The 16,555-nt window shown below is 35.4% G+C and overlaps 1 protein-coding gene across 1 annotated transcript in view; it reads right to left on the bottom strand.

Moving 5' to 3' along the window:
• LOC106464665 (zinc finger protein 423 homolog) overlaps positions 1-16,555 on the bottom strand; it is an 89,758-nt gene that overhangs the window by 57,200 nt on the left and 16,003 nt on the right. The window contains exon 3 of the mRNA XM_022392426.1: positions 7,008-7,097. Coding sequence (XP_022248134.1) covers positions 7,008-7,035 — 28 coding nt within the window. The 5' untranslated portion in view covers positions 7,036-7,097. The remainder of the gene's footprint in view (positions 1-7,007; positions 7,098-16,555) is intronic.

Genomic DNA, 16,555 nt, shown 5'->3' with positions numbered 1-16,555 from the left:
CAAAGATTTTAACGCTATCGAGGCCCGAAAATATTTCAAATATTTTAAAGTAACTCAAGCTATAGTTGATATTACCTATATTTAGGTTGAGCTCAATCAAATATAAGTTAACAAGAGTCCATTGTGGCTTCATCACCTTGATATTTTATCCTGTTGTCTACGAGAATGAGTTAAGCCTTTGCGCAAACGCCAAAAGTTATACATGACACTTACTGTTTTTTTTTTACATTTTGAGCTGGCAAGCTATGTTCATCTTGAAGTCAGTTATTCTGCACTTTTATATCGAACCTTTTTCTTATTACTTTGTTTATTTTATTGTTTAGAACACATTGAAGTTGAAGTCGAACAATTTCCAATAATTACAAAAAATAAATAGTCATCATAGCTAGAACTAGTAAAAACCAGCCTAATGGCCAGAACTAAATTTGCTACCATACCTTTGTGCACGAACAACCTGTACTGTACGTTTGCCAGCTTTTGTCAGCCATGGGTGACAAACGACGTGTTTTTAATCTGTAGCCAAGACACGATTTTATTATTTACTTGTTTTTTTAAAAGAAATTCCAAGTATTACATTATGCTACACTAGCAAAAAAAAACGTAAGGTCTGTTCTGGAATGAGACATCCATAACTTTACACGTTTCGTGATTTATGTTTTCTAGGTTTCGGTTTCTTAGTTACGTGTTAAATCGTGATTTGTCAAGTTTCCCGTGCTCCTGGAACTAAGCCTGTTTGCGCTATTGTTTATTTCTTATTTGGACGACTAATTTTCTTATCCGGTGATTATGAATGAATATAGCTACAATTTGCATACAACAAGCGAAGTACTCCTGCTTTGGTTCGCATCAGGTTTGTGGAAAAAGCTTTCCAGTTCTTTCACATTTTTTTATATAATCATTATTTTATGCGATAAAGGAAACATTTAATGTAACAGTAACGTGACTTTCTTTGTTACTCATCTCGCAGCTCATAGTACCATTCATATTGTAACCTTGGCTCACAGAACTTTACCCATAGTCCAAAGCGCCATAACTACTGACTTAGCCACTTACCATTTATACCACGATCGTATTATTTAACTCATGAGGGACATTTTCATGATCAGCATACACAGTCCGTAGAACATTATCATTTTACTGGATAATATCATGACAGTCAAATAAACGTAACTTGAATGCATCATAATTTCTGCTAGTACGTCGAGAAATTTGAATCTATCGACATAAAACTGTACTCCAACTAGTATACTTTAGCAAGAGTATTTAAAAAAAAAGTATTTAATTAAGAACATCTCAACTAATGTAATTTGGTTATCAAGTGTTCTTCAACAAGAGTGCTCCAATAAGAGCACCTCTACTAACGTTATTTGGTTATCAAATGTTCCTCAACAAATGTGCTCCACTAAGAGCACCTCTACTAACGTTATTCGGTTATAAAGTGTATTCCAACAAGAGTGTTCCAGTAAGAGCACCTTTACTAATTTAATTCGGTTATGAAGTGTAATCCAACAAGGGTATTGAATACGAGCATCTCAACTAACGTAACTCGGTTATCAAATGTTCTTCATCAGAATGTTCCAGTAAGAACACCTCTACTAACGTTATTCGGTTATCAAGTGTACTCCAACAAGAGTGCTTCAATAAGAGCTCCTCTACTAATGTTGGTTATCAAATGTTCTTCAACAAGAATACTACAAAAGGAGCACCTCAACTAACGTAATTCGGTTATCAAGCGTTCTTCAACAATAATGCTCCATAAGAGCACCTCTACTAATGTTAGTTATCAAATGTTCTTCAACAAGAATACTACAAAAGGAGAACCTCAACTAACGGAATTCGGTTATCAAGTGTGCTTCAACAAGGCTGGTCCAGTAAGAGCATCTCTACTAACGTTATTCAGTTATCATGTGTACTTCGACAAGAGTGCTGCAATAAGAGCACCTCAACTAACGTTATTCGGTTATCAAGTGTACTCCAACGAGAGTGCTGCAATAAGAGCACCTCAACTAACGTAATTTATGGCTCGTGACCCGTTACAGCAAAAGCGCGCTCTAAACTTTTGGCCCGTGGGTGAGCTACAAAACGTGGTGGTCAAATCCTACTATTAAGTTTGAGAACAGTAGCCCAAGAGTTTGTAGAAGGTATTTTTGACTAGCTGCCTTTCTTGGAGTCTGTCAGTTAAAAAAGTAGGGGCGGCAATGTGCAGGTAACTCTTGCATATTTGTGAGCGGCATTTTTAAAGAAATATGAAACAGAGATTTAGATTTTAGTTTTCAAAAGCACGAAAGGGATTTATTGCCACAGTATTTGCTTCGTTATTAAGTAAATGAACTTGTAACGTTAAAAGAGATTATTGCGAATTCGGTTAATTTCGCTAAATGCAGCTACTTATTATTTAGGCTTAAACATTTACGCCTCATTTACATTCGCTTAAACTTACTTGACATTGTATAACACGTGATATACTCAAGTGAGTCGTGCATGATCAAGTACTGTTGTATGTTATCCAATTGTCATGCGCTCAGTACGTGAAAGCGATGTCATCTAAATATCTAGCGTGGTAAGTTTAACAACATTCGATCGTGAAAAAAATTCAAACTATATATTTCTACGTCTGTTTTATTCGTAATTTATTATAAGATAAAAAAATATTATCGCAACTCAGTTGTTAAAAACACGAAACATTATAAAAACAGTCTGTATTATAATGTTTTACCTTATTATAACCTATCTTGATGGCAGGCTCCAATGTAATAGCCTTCCACTGACATTTTGCTATATTCTTCCATATTCTATTCAAGAGCGAAATTTTTCCACAGTGACATATCTCAGAATTTCATTTCATTTATTATTAAACCGACTCAGATTTTTTGTGACAATAAATTCAGGTATGATACATCTTTAAACTCCAACAGATTCTACTTAAATCGATTTTGAGAACTTTTTACGACAATTTGTTTGTTTGTTTTTTAATTTCGCGCAAAGCTACACGAGGGCTATCTGCGCTAGCCGTCCCTAATGTAAGACTGGAGGGAAAGCAGCTAGTCATCACCACCCACCGCCAACTCCTGGGTTACTCTTTTGCCAAGGAATAGTGGGATTGCCTGAATGGGCGAACGTGTTTGGTGGGACGGGGATTCGAACCCGCGACCCTCAGATTGTGAGTTGAGCGCCCTAACCACCTGGCCATGCCGGGCCACTATTACGACAGAATCCGGGATTCGAGACCTCTCTGGTGCTCAGCCGAAATGGCCCTTTGAGTAAACAAAAACAAACGATCAAACAAATTTACTTTTGTTTCTTTTCTTTTTCAAAATTACTCCAGTCAAAAATGTAAGAAACTTAATTCTTGTAAAGGAACTTGGGAATTTGCTGAACTTTCTAAAACCACATGATAATTTTCTTGGTAAAAAAATACGGACATTTTAGAAAATAAATTGTCCCTAATGGATTTTGTTTCTGGCATGACATGTGTTATTTATTTATAACACTAACTAGACGGCGAGCAACCAGTTTTTCTCTAGGGGATCTCGGGCGGCCACAGGTTAGATGTTGGTTTAATGAGAGTTTCTCTTTATTTTCCTGCTTAATTGACTATATTCTTGTTATCCCGTATAGTTTTCGTGTCGATGACGTTGATACAGCTGTAATTAAATGCTTTTTGTTTATTGCTTCTGCAAATGGATTAGAAATAGATTTAACAGAGTTATTTATATGGTCGCAAATTAACCCAATTCTGTCAGTTCCGTGCACTGATGGCTTTCGACAAAATACTGAATAACCAAAACATTTCAGAGGAGGCAACTGAACTGTTTAATTTTACTTTTATTTTAATATTCATATCAAAGTAATGTTTACGTGTTTATTTTTTTTTTATTATAACGGGCTGGGTGTGGCCTAGTATTAGTGTAACCAGACTGTGAATTCGTGGGTTTATGGCTCCACACTTTGGGCTCGTGGTTGCTCTACAAGAGTGATGGTGAAATCATTCATATAAGAGTAGCCCAAGAGTTGGCGGTGGGTGCTGATGACTAGCTAGCTACCACTCCAGCTTATCACTTCAAAATCAGAGACGGCTGTGCGCAGATAGCCCTTGTGTAGTTTTGCGAAAATATTTAAAACAAAAATCACAATACGCAGTTTAATAATAATAAAATTAAAACACAAAACATAGTTATCGGTTTAATCTCTCAGGACTATTTTCTATCGCGTTAAATGTTTAAGAAAAGGTGAATTGGTTTGGTCTGTTTTGAATTTCGCGCAAAGCTACACGAAAGCTATCTGTGCTAGCTGTCCATACTTTAGCAGTAATAAACTAAAATGAAAGCATCTAATCAACACCACCCACTGCCAACTCTTAGATTACTCTTTTACCATCGAATAGTGGGATTGACTGTCACATTGTAACGCCCCTAGAAGGAAAGCATCTAGTCAACACCACCCACTGTCAACTCTTGGGTTACTCTTTTACCATCGAATAGTGGGATTGAATGTCACATTGTAACACCCCTAGAAGGAAAGCATCTAGTCAACACCACCCACTGTCAACTCTTGGGTTACTCTTTTACCATCGAATAGTGGGATTGACTGTCACATTGTAATGTCCCCACGGGCTAAGGGGCGAGCATGTTTGGTGGGACGGGGATTCGAACCCGCGACCCTCAGTTTGCCCATCTTAGTCGTGTAATTATTGAAGAGATGCATATTGCTTTTTAAGTCCATTTTTCTAGACTATACTTGTACCACATTGCTTGTAGGTCCATGTCTTTGTTGGTTGCATTATCTCTAATAGCATACAAGGCATACAAGAAATTCAAACAAAAATACCATCAATTTTGTAGTTAATCCCATTAATTACTCCAGCCACCCCTTTGTATTTTACATTTAAAACGTACCGTAAATACAAATTAATTATACCCTTCAATGGAAATAAAGGAGAAAGGACATATTAACGACAGGAACCACAAATGATTTATGATAGTTATGTTAGTAATTATCGTCATGAGTACATATTTTCAAATATGAAAGTTGCTATTAGTTCCCCACGGACACAGCGGTAAGATTGAAGGCTTGTAACGCTTAAATCCGGGTTCGATACCCGTGGTGGGTAGATCATAGGTGGCCCACTGCATAATTTTACGCTTAACAACTAACAAACAAAAACTTGATATTTGAATTCATATTCGATTTAAAAAAGTCATGGACGATCTCCAAACGGACGTTATTTACACAATTTGTTGACCGAAGCATGCAACAAACATTAAGGAGGAATATATTTCATTGATAATATCCTAAGTACTATAATAAATATAAACCAGAAAAGTTTGCGTCAGTTTTGTTTGTGTAAAGGACGAAGCTACAAGTATATAACTGGCACTCTTAATGACACGGGGCAATGTTGCTATCAGTAGGATATTTACTGACGGTAGTAATGAGTCAATTCAGTAAAGAAAAACACATGGGGCGATGTTGCTATCAGTAGGATATTTACTGACGGTAGTAATGAGTCAATTCAGTAAAGAAAACCACATAGGGCGATGTTGCTATCAGTAGGATATTTACTAACGGTAGTAATGAGTCAATATAGTAAAGAAAAAACCGGGGCGGTGTTGCTATCAGGAGGATATTTACTGACGGTAGTAATGAGTCAATTCAGTAAAGAAAAACACATGGGGCGATGTTGCTATCAGAGGGATATTTACTGACGATAGTAATGAGTCAGTATAGTAAAGAAAAAAACCGGAGCGATGTTGCTAACAGTAGGATACTTACTGACGCTAGTAATGAGTCAATTCAGTAAAGAAAAAAACACGGGGGGATGTTGCTGTCAGTAGGATACTTACTGACGCTAGTAATGAGTGAATACAGTAACTAAACGCTATTTCATGTTATCTTACCAAAAATTTGTACCTTTATACAACCCAACTCTATTTTCCAAATTTAAGTTCAATGGAATTTAAACATTAATCTTTATACATTTATAATTTTCAACATACATATATATATGTATATATATATATATACATGCATACATATATACATATAATTATAATCACGTGACTCTACTTCTGGCGTTAATCTTAACGGAAAGGTTTGTTGCTGGTAAAAACCATTCTGAAAAGGCTGATAACACCAGAGCTAGCAAATAAAAAATGGCAAAAGGCAATAACTTACCCCAACTGAGGAAACACAACACAAGTTACCAATTAAGTTAATTATGAATTATCAAGTTCTAATAAAAGTAAACATAAGAAAACATTATATGTAACACAATCGAAACTAAAACAACTCACAGCACGGATAACCAACCTTGTAGTTTTGTGCTTAATAACAACCAAATAAACGATTTAACTCGACTTATTTTACCCTGTATCTTAAATCTCTCTAGAAAAATATTAGCTTTTGAAAATTTATATCATAATCAAGCTAGCTCAATGTATCATTTCTCAACCAATTAATCTCAGTATGGCTTTGGACCATTTAATGTAATGACCCGAGTCGGATTTATCAGTTTTAATCTAATTGTAAGCACATGTGTGAGAGCCGTTATTCGTGAAAACTAATCAACAACCAGTAATAAAACCTATATCATTTAAATATGTTGATTACAAAACTTTAGTGCATATAATAATTAATAGTTACATGTCACTGACTCATCACCTGGAAATAACGTATAATAATTAATAGTTACATGTCACTGACTCATCACCTAGAAATAACGAATACTATGACTACTTTAATTCACCTTCGTAACCCTAGCTTTGTAGTACATCGCGCTAAGTACAAGTGTAAGCTATAGCATCTTACTATAACATACCAATCACAACACGTTATTAATGTTTATACAAAAAAAAACATACCAGCTACACCCACGCTACAATGACGTCAGTTTTTTTTGCAGATATAATATAAAAATTTTGGGTTTACAAGATCAAACCTTCTTAACCCTTCTCCCCAGGAACCAAAGAAAACCGTTTCCTTGGAGATACTCATCCGTAAAAACTAACCTGATTCAAAACTGTTTTCGGTCCCCATGGCAACCGTAGGTACCTCCAGATCGCACTTGCGAGTGAAGGTCGTTGCCGTGTCTTCTAATCCTGCAATGGAAGACAGAGAGAGAGGCGATTAAAATAAGCCAAACTTTTCGATGTAGTCAATCGACGTTTGCGCTAACTCTCAGTCCTGCCACTTTAGGAAGTACCTCGGATCTCTAATTAGCAAATACAACAATTAAATAATGAAAGGCGAAAACAAAACAAAATCAAATCTCTAGTTATCCAGCTGGCAGCCAGCGATAATCACGAGTTGGGGAAAAACGGCAGTGATCGAAAAGATGTATGTAAATTAGCTACCGAATAGGGCCGAGTGTGGCTCAGTGATTAGTCAATTCGGACTGTGGATCCGAGAATTCATAGTTTGTTACTTGTTAAGGTAATAATATACTTCGTAATTTGTGGCCGTGGTTTAGTTGTAAGAGTGACAGTCAAATCTCATTATTCGGTTAGACAAGAGTAGCCTAACAGTTGGCGGTGGGTGCTGATGACTGTCTTCCTTTTAGGTAATATAAATAGCAAATTTAAAGAAATACTGTGGATATAGACAAATTACATATGTTAATGGTATGGATATAAAGAAAAACTGGAGAAAATATGTGATTGGATATTTAAGGTGATACTGTGGATATAAACAAATTACATATGTTAATGGTATGGATATAAAGAGAAAATATTATGTGAGTGGATATTTAAGGTGATACTGTGGATATAAACAGAAAATGGAGGGAATGTTATATAAGTTGAAATTCAAGTTTAAAATGTGGATATAAACAGAAAATGAAGGTACTGCTGATGGAACGATGCAGGTGATTTAAGGTAATATTTTAATGACAGGGTAATGGCGTGGATTTAAACAGCGATTGTAGGTGCTATTGTTGGTATGAGCACAAAAATATAATAATATTTGAGATTAACAACAAACAACAAATTTTGATGGATAACAGCAAATATATATATATATATTGATGTGGATATAAAGACCAGTGAACATCTCCGGGACTATGAAAAAAAGGAGAATAAAAGAACGCCACTAGGGACTGAACAAGGTTTTACTGAATAGCTTATTCTTCACTGCGATGACTGTTCTACTTAAAGTCAAGCTGGAATTGAAGGTTTATGAAGAAATGTCACTTGTTACATAGCAACAAAGCAAAAAGGAAGAAAGATGAAAACCTCGAACACAAAAAAAAAAAACTGTGGTCATGCTAAGAATTCAACACATCAAGAGAAAGTGTAGAAACAGAAACTGATACACACCAGGTAAAAATATCAGAATATATTACACTTAAAACTTAAACTACAGAAGTCGAAAATAACGCTTTAAAATATAACGTTATGAGTTTTTTATACGATCTTCGACTTCTTACCATCAGCGTTATCTTTCGGAGCAATTGTAATAGATAGTTCCGGCAAGACGTTTTGAAATACATTAAAGAAATCATTCCAGGACTTTGTGCTTTTACCATGTTGTTCTCCGTGACCTTAATGGGAAATGATATATTAGTCGCGTTGGTCTGTCAATGATTTATATATTAGTGCTGCCAATTTTCTTGAAAAACAATGATGGAGTAAACCACCGAACCATCAGTCTTGACCTCTGACATATTTCAAAGTTGATGATAACTACTAGAGAAATACATGTTTGTTATTTTGAACTTTTGCTTTTATAAAATGGGTTTTGATTTTTTAAACCCATTGAAAGGCTAATTACGTTACGGAAGTATAGGTAAGTATCGTCAGACTTCAAATAAAGGCTGATTATGTTACGAAAAAACATATAATTATTTTTGGACTGATAAAAGTTTAATCACGTCACAAAAAAAGCGCGTTAGTGTTGTTGGAATGAAGAAATAAGGCATTATTACTGATTCAGAATAAGGACAATTCACGCGACGAAAGAACAAGTTATTGTTGTTGGAATGAAGGAAATGACCACGACACGAATAAATAAGGCATTATTATTGATCCAGAATAAGGACAATTCACGCGACGAAAGAACAAGTTATTGTTGTTGGAATGAAGGAAATGACCACGACACGAATAAATAAGGCATTATTACTGATTCAGAATAAGGACAATTCACGCGACGAAAGAACAAGTTATTGTTGTTGGAATGAAGGAAATGACCACGACACGAATAAATAAGGCATTATTACTGATTCAGAATAAGGGCAATTCATGCGACGAAAGAACAAGCTATTGTTGTTGGAATGAAGGAAATGACCACGACACGAATATATAAGGCATTGTTATTGATCCAGAATAAGGACAATTCAAGTGACGAAAGAACAAGTTATTGTTGTTGGAATGAAGGAAATGACCACGACACGAATAAATAAGGCATTATTACTGATTCATAATAAGGGCAATTCATGCGACGAAAGAACAAGCTATTGTTGTTGGAATGAAGGAAATGACCACGACACGAATATATAAGGCATTGTTATTGATTTAGAATAAGGACAATTCAAGTGACGAAAGAACAAGCTATTGTTGTTGGAATGAACGAAATGATCACGACACAAATATATGAGGCATTATTATTGATCCAGAATAAGGACAATTCAAGTGACGAAAGAACAAGCTATTGTTGTTGGAATGAACGAAATGATCACGACACAAATATATAAGGCATTATTATTGATCCAGAATAAGGACAATTCAAGTGACGAAAGAACAAGTTATTGTTGTTGGAATGATGGAAATGATCATGCCTCTCTTCTGTGCCCTTGCTAAACTGTGTTCTAGATGTTCTCCCTTGTGCTTACACCAAAGTCAAATGTCCTTCAGCGCTGTTTCCCTACTGTCTCTAATAGAATAAGACTTCTTGTCAAAACCTTATAGCATTTACCCTATGTAGAGGAATGAGTACATGTTAAATATTAAGTTTTTAAAAAAATAAGACCAGATGAGTTTTTATAATTTTACAAACTCACCCTTTCTTGAAGTTGATTTCGCCTCTCTTATTAACACATTAAAAATAACCATTTATGTAACATTCAACAAGTAGTTATATCGCAAGGATAATGCCCGTTTTTATCTCCAATCGAAAATTATACCAACGCCCTTAATTTCATGTTAGGAGTTGGTGTCTCTTAATGAACTGAACTACATACAAATCCAGAGCTTCATATCGGGAGTTGTTATGTTTTGAATGAATTGGGGTACATTCAAATCCAGAGCTTGTTTGATTATCAGAAACGCTATGTTAATTAATAAAAACTGACAACTTGTGTTCTGTTTCTCTAATCAACAGTAGCATATGAAACTTTAACAACACTTATTAATTCTGTAGTTTAGGGTGACGCATGACAAACAAATAATTTTGCCCCAAAACAAGTAACTATTCCTCAACTGTTATTATTAGGGTGACGCATGACAAACAAATAATTTTGCCCCAAAACAAGTAAATATTCATCAACTATTATTATTATTACTGAACAATATATATAGTTTCATTAAATTTTTAAGTGTATTTTCCATACTGTTTACTTCTGTAAACAATAGAAGTAAAGAAACAGCTAGGTTTTCCCCGCGGCGTTGTCTTTTGGTACTTTGCAGGCGCCGAGTAATAAATGCACGGTTTGGGAACAGTTAGAGATGTTAACGTAATTACCGAGTTTGTCCTATCCACCTGCCAGTACCATTACAGATATCACGCGGGGATGTCGAGGCTCATCGACGAGACTCTAGTTGAATGTATAGAAAAAAAAAGTGTTATTAAACCAAGGGATTGTGGTAGTTTCAAACGTTGACTCCCCTACCCACCCATTTTATTGCATCGCGTTTCTTGCGCTACTGACTTGACCCAGCAGCCGCCATTATGCTCCCAACACACCAATTCTTTTACTTCACAGCAACCTCACACGGTTGGTTTGGGGTTCCCAGTTGCTAATAGGACTTGCTCTATTATCATGGAGGCACCCTGGGGTCCATAATCCATTTTGCAGTTCAGTATTTCTAGCTGAACATCTTAATTTACTTCTCAAAACTTTTCCACAGCTGAGATGGGATTAAGGGAGCTTCGTACGCCGAACAGAAAATAGCGACGGTAAGCTCAAGTCCCCCGTGGATTGATGTGAGCTCTCGTGTTGAGCGACTTTTCTTATCCGCGTATAAACTGACTATTTTCAAAGCCTGGTTAGGAAATGGCAGCTAAAAGACGTCACTTTAAAAGCTGCTACAAAATGATAGGATTACTTGAGATGTATGTAAACAAACGAAGATTGACCAAATCGGGAAACAGATGTAATGTTAAAGTTCAGTTAACTCGATTACTTGGAGGTTTGACAAGCTAAAAGTCATTTTTGATAAGTATTCGGTAAATAATTTTCAATTGATTCAAACCACACCCGTCTTTAAAATTAGTCTTTTATTGAGTTTAATGAAGATTCAATATTTGATTTACTTTAGAATATAACTTTTGATTATGGTATGGAATTCAAACTTAATTAATCAACATAAAAAAGTAAAGATTGTGCAACCCGTCTTTCGTCTGTCCCTCGGGGAAGGTTGATTTATCAAGTATCTCTACTGGCTCCGTTGAGGTGGTCGTCATGGGATTTCAGTTGCCATGGTAACGTTCAAACCTCGCTAAGCATGCAAATTACATTCACAATCTCCTGGGGAAAAAGAGGATAAAAAACATCGCATACAGGAAAATGAAAACTAACGTGGGTAAAGAAAAAGCGCTTTGTATTACATGTACATGAAGGGACAGTACCGTAGAGTTAATTTACATATCAATTTTTTACTCTCCTATACGTCTAGCTTTTTCACACATTTTACAAACACATGCGTCTCTTCTTTTTTTTCACACAATTTGCGATTATACTTCAAGCCACTGAAAGCCACATGTAAAATGTAGAGTAAGATGCTCCACCCCCTATTTCCAGGTAACTGGAATATTTGTCTTGATGACTGTTTGTTAGTGGGAAAAGTGACAAACAGGTTTATTACAAAAAGCAAGTGGACAAGTAACTTCAAGTGTTAAATGATTGTGTATTTAAACTAGAGGGGCACTCAGTAGAGTGTATAACTCTGTCACGCAGCGTTAATCATATTCGGCCCTCAAAAAATACAAAAATGTGTTAATATGTCCGTCATTATTAACGGACTTAGACCATTGTTGGCAGGTCAATGAGGCATAATATTCTACATAAGTCTACCAAGTTTCATCAAAATCCCATAATTTTTGACTGAGTTATAGAGCAAAACTATACTCCCATGTTAACAAATAGGGATTTTTGGGGATCTTTGTAGCCTTACTGTCACCTTGACCCTCCAAAAACTAATCACTTCTAAGTTTGGTCATAGCCCAAATGCACACCAACTTTCGTCCAAATCCATTCAGCCGTTTTCAAGAAATCTTACTGATAAACACACACACAGGAGTGAAAAGTATGTAACAAAGTCTGAAAATTCGAGTTGGTTTTATTGTTTTAAGTACAATTTTAGTATTGGTAATAAATATATTTTAACTTTTATTACTGCAGTTTAAATTATTGTTCACCCGTGGCTACAGTTTCGTGTTTTGTTATAAGGGCCATAGGAAGCGGTAAGGCTAGTCAGGCCATGGCTTTACCATTTTTTCATGGAATGTATAGCTACAACTTATGTATTAAAACTTGCTTCTTTTAATTTAATACATTACGTTGTGTGTATGCAGTATTTGTAGTTGAAATGGCTCAATATTCAATCTCATAGCATTACATTTTCTGGGGAGCATATCCTCTAGAAATGGGAATGTAGTAATGCCACCCCCACCCCTATGCAAGCGACGAATTGTCAAGCTACAAATTATTTCAAATATTGCACCATACTAGAGTCCAATCCTGCTATTCATTTTTGTGGTTTAATTTATAAGTTTTCTCTACGACTAGAGCTGAAACCCTCCGGTGGCTCAGCAGTAAGCTTGAGGGCTAATAATGTTAAAATTCAGGGTTCAGACACAGCGCAGGACTGACATTACTTTCAACTTATTCATTCCTTTTCCGCAAGATGGCAGTATAATAGTATCATAACATACACAAATTATATTACAGAAATAAACAAATAAATAATGTTCCTAAAAAAGCTCTTCAATATTTCTTGACTCTAATTACATAAATAACAAGATAATGAAGTACCTTCAGAACATTTTTCTGACACTTTAAAGTTCGTCAAAACATCATTATTTGAACTGATTAATGTAGTTCCGATGAATCACAGGGCAATTTCAATTCAAGATTTGTAGTGCGGCTAGTGTTAGCTAAAAGAATAACTCACGTGATGAAATAACAACAAACGACAAATATAAAAACATTTTTCTACGCCTAATGACTGACTATTCTATTTACTTATTGAAAATATTAACAGTGGGTATTTAAGTTATTTTTTTAATCTGAGCGCTAGAGAAATGTAGCTTTGGGAAAATTTATAACTTAACAAGATAAAACAAAAGTTAATAGCATTTTCGTCATTTTCTATCATAACCACGTGATAGATATAAATAATACATTAAGCATATTCTTTAACATACAAAAATCTAACTGATTCAAATAATTTCTATCAAAACGTAGATCAAAATGAGAAAGATGAATGTATTTTCATGCTCATATAGGCTTTATTCATATACACACACACACATATATATAACGTTTTACAGATCATCATTTGATAACTATGAATCAATTGGTGACTGTCTGTCTGTCTGCTTAGAATTTTCACGCAAGGTTACACAAGGGCTATATCTGCGCATAGCCGTTCATAATTTAGAATTAGGCTACTCTTCTCTGCCCGTACAGTGGGATTGGACCGTTAACGGTTTTAGCGCGCCCACGGTCCCAGAGTTCGAAACGCGTTTTTGCGGGATGGAGTTACGAAGCATAACCCTCCGATTCATAGTTCGGGCACTCAGACCACTAGGCCAAGCTTAGCCTAGTATTTGGTTAGAAGGCAGTATATATTCTTTATACGTCTTTAATAGTAACCTTCTTTTTTTCCTTCCCATATTCTATTCCCTTCCATTCTTTGATCACTATTGTTGGTGCTTCTGGCACACAAATACAAAAGAAGTAAACAAGAAATGTACATATATATTATACATTCAAATATACACGCGAACCATTTGCTATTTATTTGTGAAAACAAAGGTTGACAACATATATATACTAGGTACTAGATGTACTTCCGCGGGGTACCCGAAAGGGTTCTGTTTCAAGAGTAAATATAACCAAAATTATGAAAAACAAATATTTTTATATCTTGCTTTTGTAGTTCATATATCACGCTGTGTTACAGCTTACAAAGTCCATAATTCTCCTCGTGATTCATAGCATGAGCACGTTTTACTGACGTCACAACATTACAAACTGCAACGTTAAGCGTCCCTTATGTGACGTAATTTTAGTGTCTACTGACCGACAAACAGACAACACATTACTATATAATGATGCGAGTGGTTAAAACAGAAATAAAATTATTTTTTTCAAAGCTATAACTTTAGTGTTAACATAACATCTCTGTTTCTTATCTGTGTGTTGTTAGTTATTTGTTTAACTTCACTATCTCCATCGCTACCATACGCCATCTTGTGTACGAGGACGACCGTTCCGGAAAGTCTGTTTTAACAGTCAAATCGTATAGAAATCCATAGACGCTGCGTCTGATGACTTTACTGGTATGTCTTTGTAGGGAATAGCATGAATACCCATTTCATTGTCCAGCTGCTTGAGACCTGCGACGCCCATATCGCGACGGTATAACAGATATGTTGTGCAAGAAACTTTCAAAACAAGACTTGTGTCACTTGAGCGGTCTTTGTGTCACCAATATTTATGTTCGTGGATTCACTCTGCTACAAGTCGCCACACTTTAATTACCAGGACTTGGGTACGATTTGTTGCAAGTCTCTTTATGCATGGTTCTGTACCCCAAGTGATCCATATTAATTTGTTTTCTAATGCCATTAAGTGCAAGAGATATTCTTCTCTTGGAAATTAAAAACCCTGATATGAACACATATTTATGATCCAAGTGTACGATTATTTTGCGTCGGAAAATTCTATCACATACCATTCCTAATACCGATCAATTATCGATAGCATCAAACTATCTACGAAACGTTTAGCAAAATCAAAATGTAGTTCTAATACAATCTGTTCCACCACGACGTTATCTCGGCTATGGTTGCCACGTATCTTGCTGACTTACGTATTCAACCCTTTGTGTTGCAAAATATGATTACGAAATAGATGTAAAAAAAAACAAGAGGGAATCCCCAATAGCCGCGGAACTTGAAGTTCGTTTAGGCTGGATTAGAGTAAATTAATCTATGAGACCTTTCTTTCCCTTTATATTAGCTATATTTTTGTGCTTTAGCAACACCATGCGTGGGGCGCGTGTATACCAGACTCAATTTTATTACTCATCAGGATCTCTACCAGTCTACCCTCAAATTGAAATTCTTTTGGCAGAATTAGAAAAAATTAATCTACGAAACCTTAGGCGTAATCAAATACCAATCGAAAGAATTTGACCTCCTGAGTCGAAAATTGTAATTAGATCTCAAATCGGTCAAGAGATGACGGAGCTATGAGCTAAAGGTCTGTACTTCGAAAAAAAACAAAAAACTCGGAGCCGTTCTATGAGCCGTTTTGCCGCGGCTAAAAATCTATTAATGCTATCAGTAGTGAATACATAGAAGTGTTCTTGTTTGTCTGATTAATGTTCATTCATTGTTACGTTTTATATACTAGATTCAAATTAATGCTTATTTATCCGACACGGACAATTTAAATTCTAAAAACAAGTATAATGCAATTGTTTTATCCGTGAGATACAATATATAAGTGTATTGTAGCTCCTACTTTGAACCTATGTTTTGTTTAGCTATGTAAACTATCTTAATAACTGTACATCTATGCATGGTTGTTATGTCTCGTTATAGATCATAGTATCCACTACGAACTTTTGCTTTGATAAAACAGTAAAGATTATAAGGACAATAAATTTTCGATACATATTGTGTGTTAGTTTCCTTTGGTTTGGTTGTTGTTAAGCTACACAATGGTATCTGTACTCTGTTCACCACGGGTATCGAAATCCGATTTTTAGTGTTATAAGCCTGCAGACTCACAGTTGGGCCACTAAGGCAAGTTGAAATTTGTTTTTTATCCTTATCAATATTTATTTTCGGGGAAAAAATGTATAGCTAATTTTTGTCTTTACTCGGACTTTGCACCAAGTATCGAAGAAATATAGCATCAAAGTCAAATTCATATTTATATAGAAATATATTGTTTGTATATTCAAAGTAGAGCACTTATTTATATAGAACTTCTACCCTGAAAATCAAGACCTTTCCTACAATATTAGTAAATCGTCCGATTACATCAAATGTAATAGTGAGTTAGACTACCACAAAATACAAAATTGATCTTGCGATGACAGGACTCATTTAGCTGACCTCAAAGTGACTGCGACAACTTAATACACAGTTTCACACACACGTGTGTGTG

Source organism: Limulus polyphemus, unplaced genomic scaffold (genome assembly GCF_000517525.1).
Source record: "Limulus polyphemus unplaced genomic scaffold, Limulus_polyphemus-2.1.2 Scaffold1713, whole genome shotgun sequence".
In the NCBI taxonomy this organism is placed as follows: domain Eukaryota; kingdom Metazoa; phylum Arthropoda; class Merostomata; order Xiphosura; family Limulidae; genus Limulus; species Limulus polyphemus.
The sequence above is the reverse complement of the archived record's forward strand: the minus strand, read 5'-3'. Positions and strand labels throughout refer to the sequence as shown.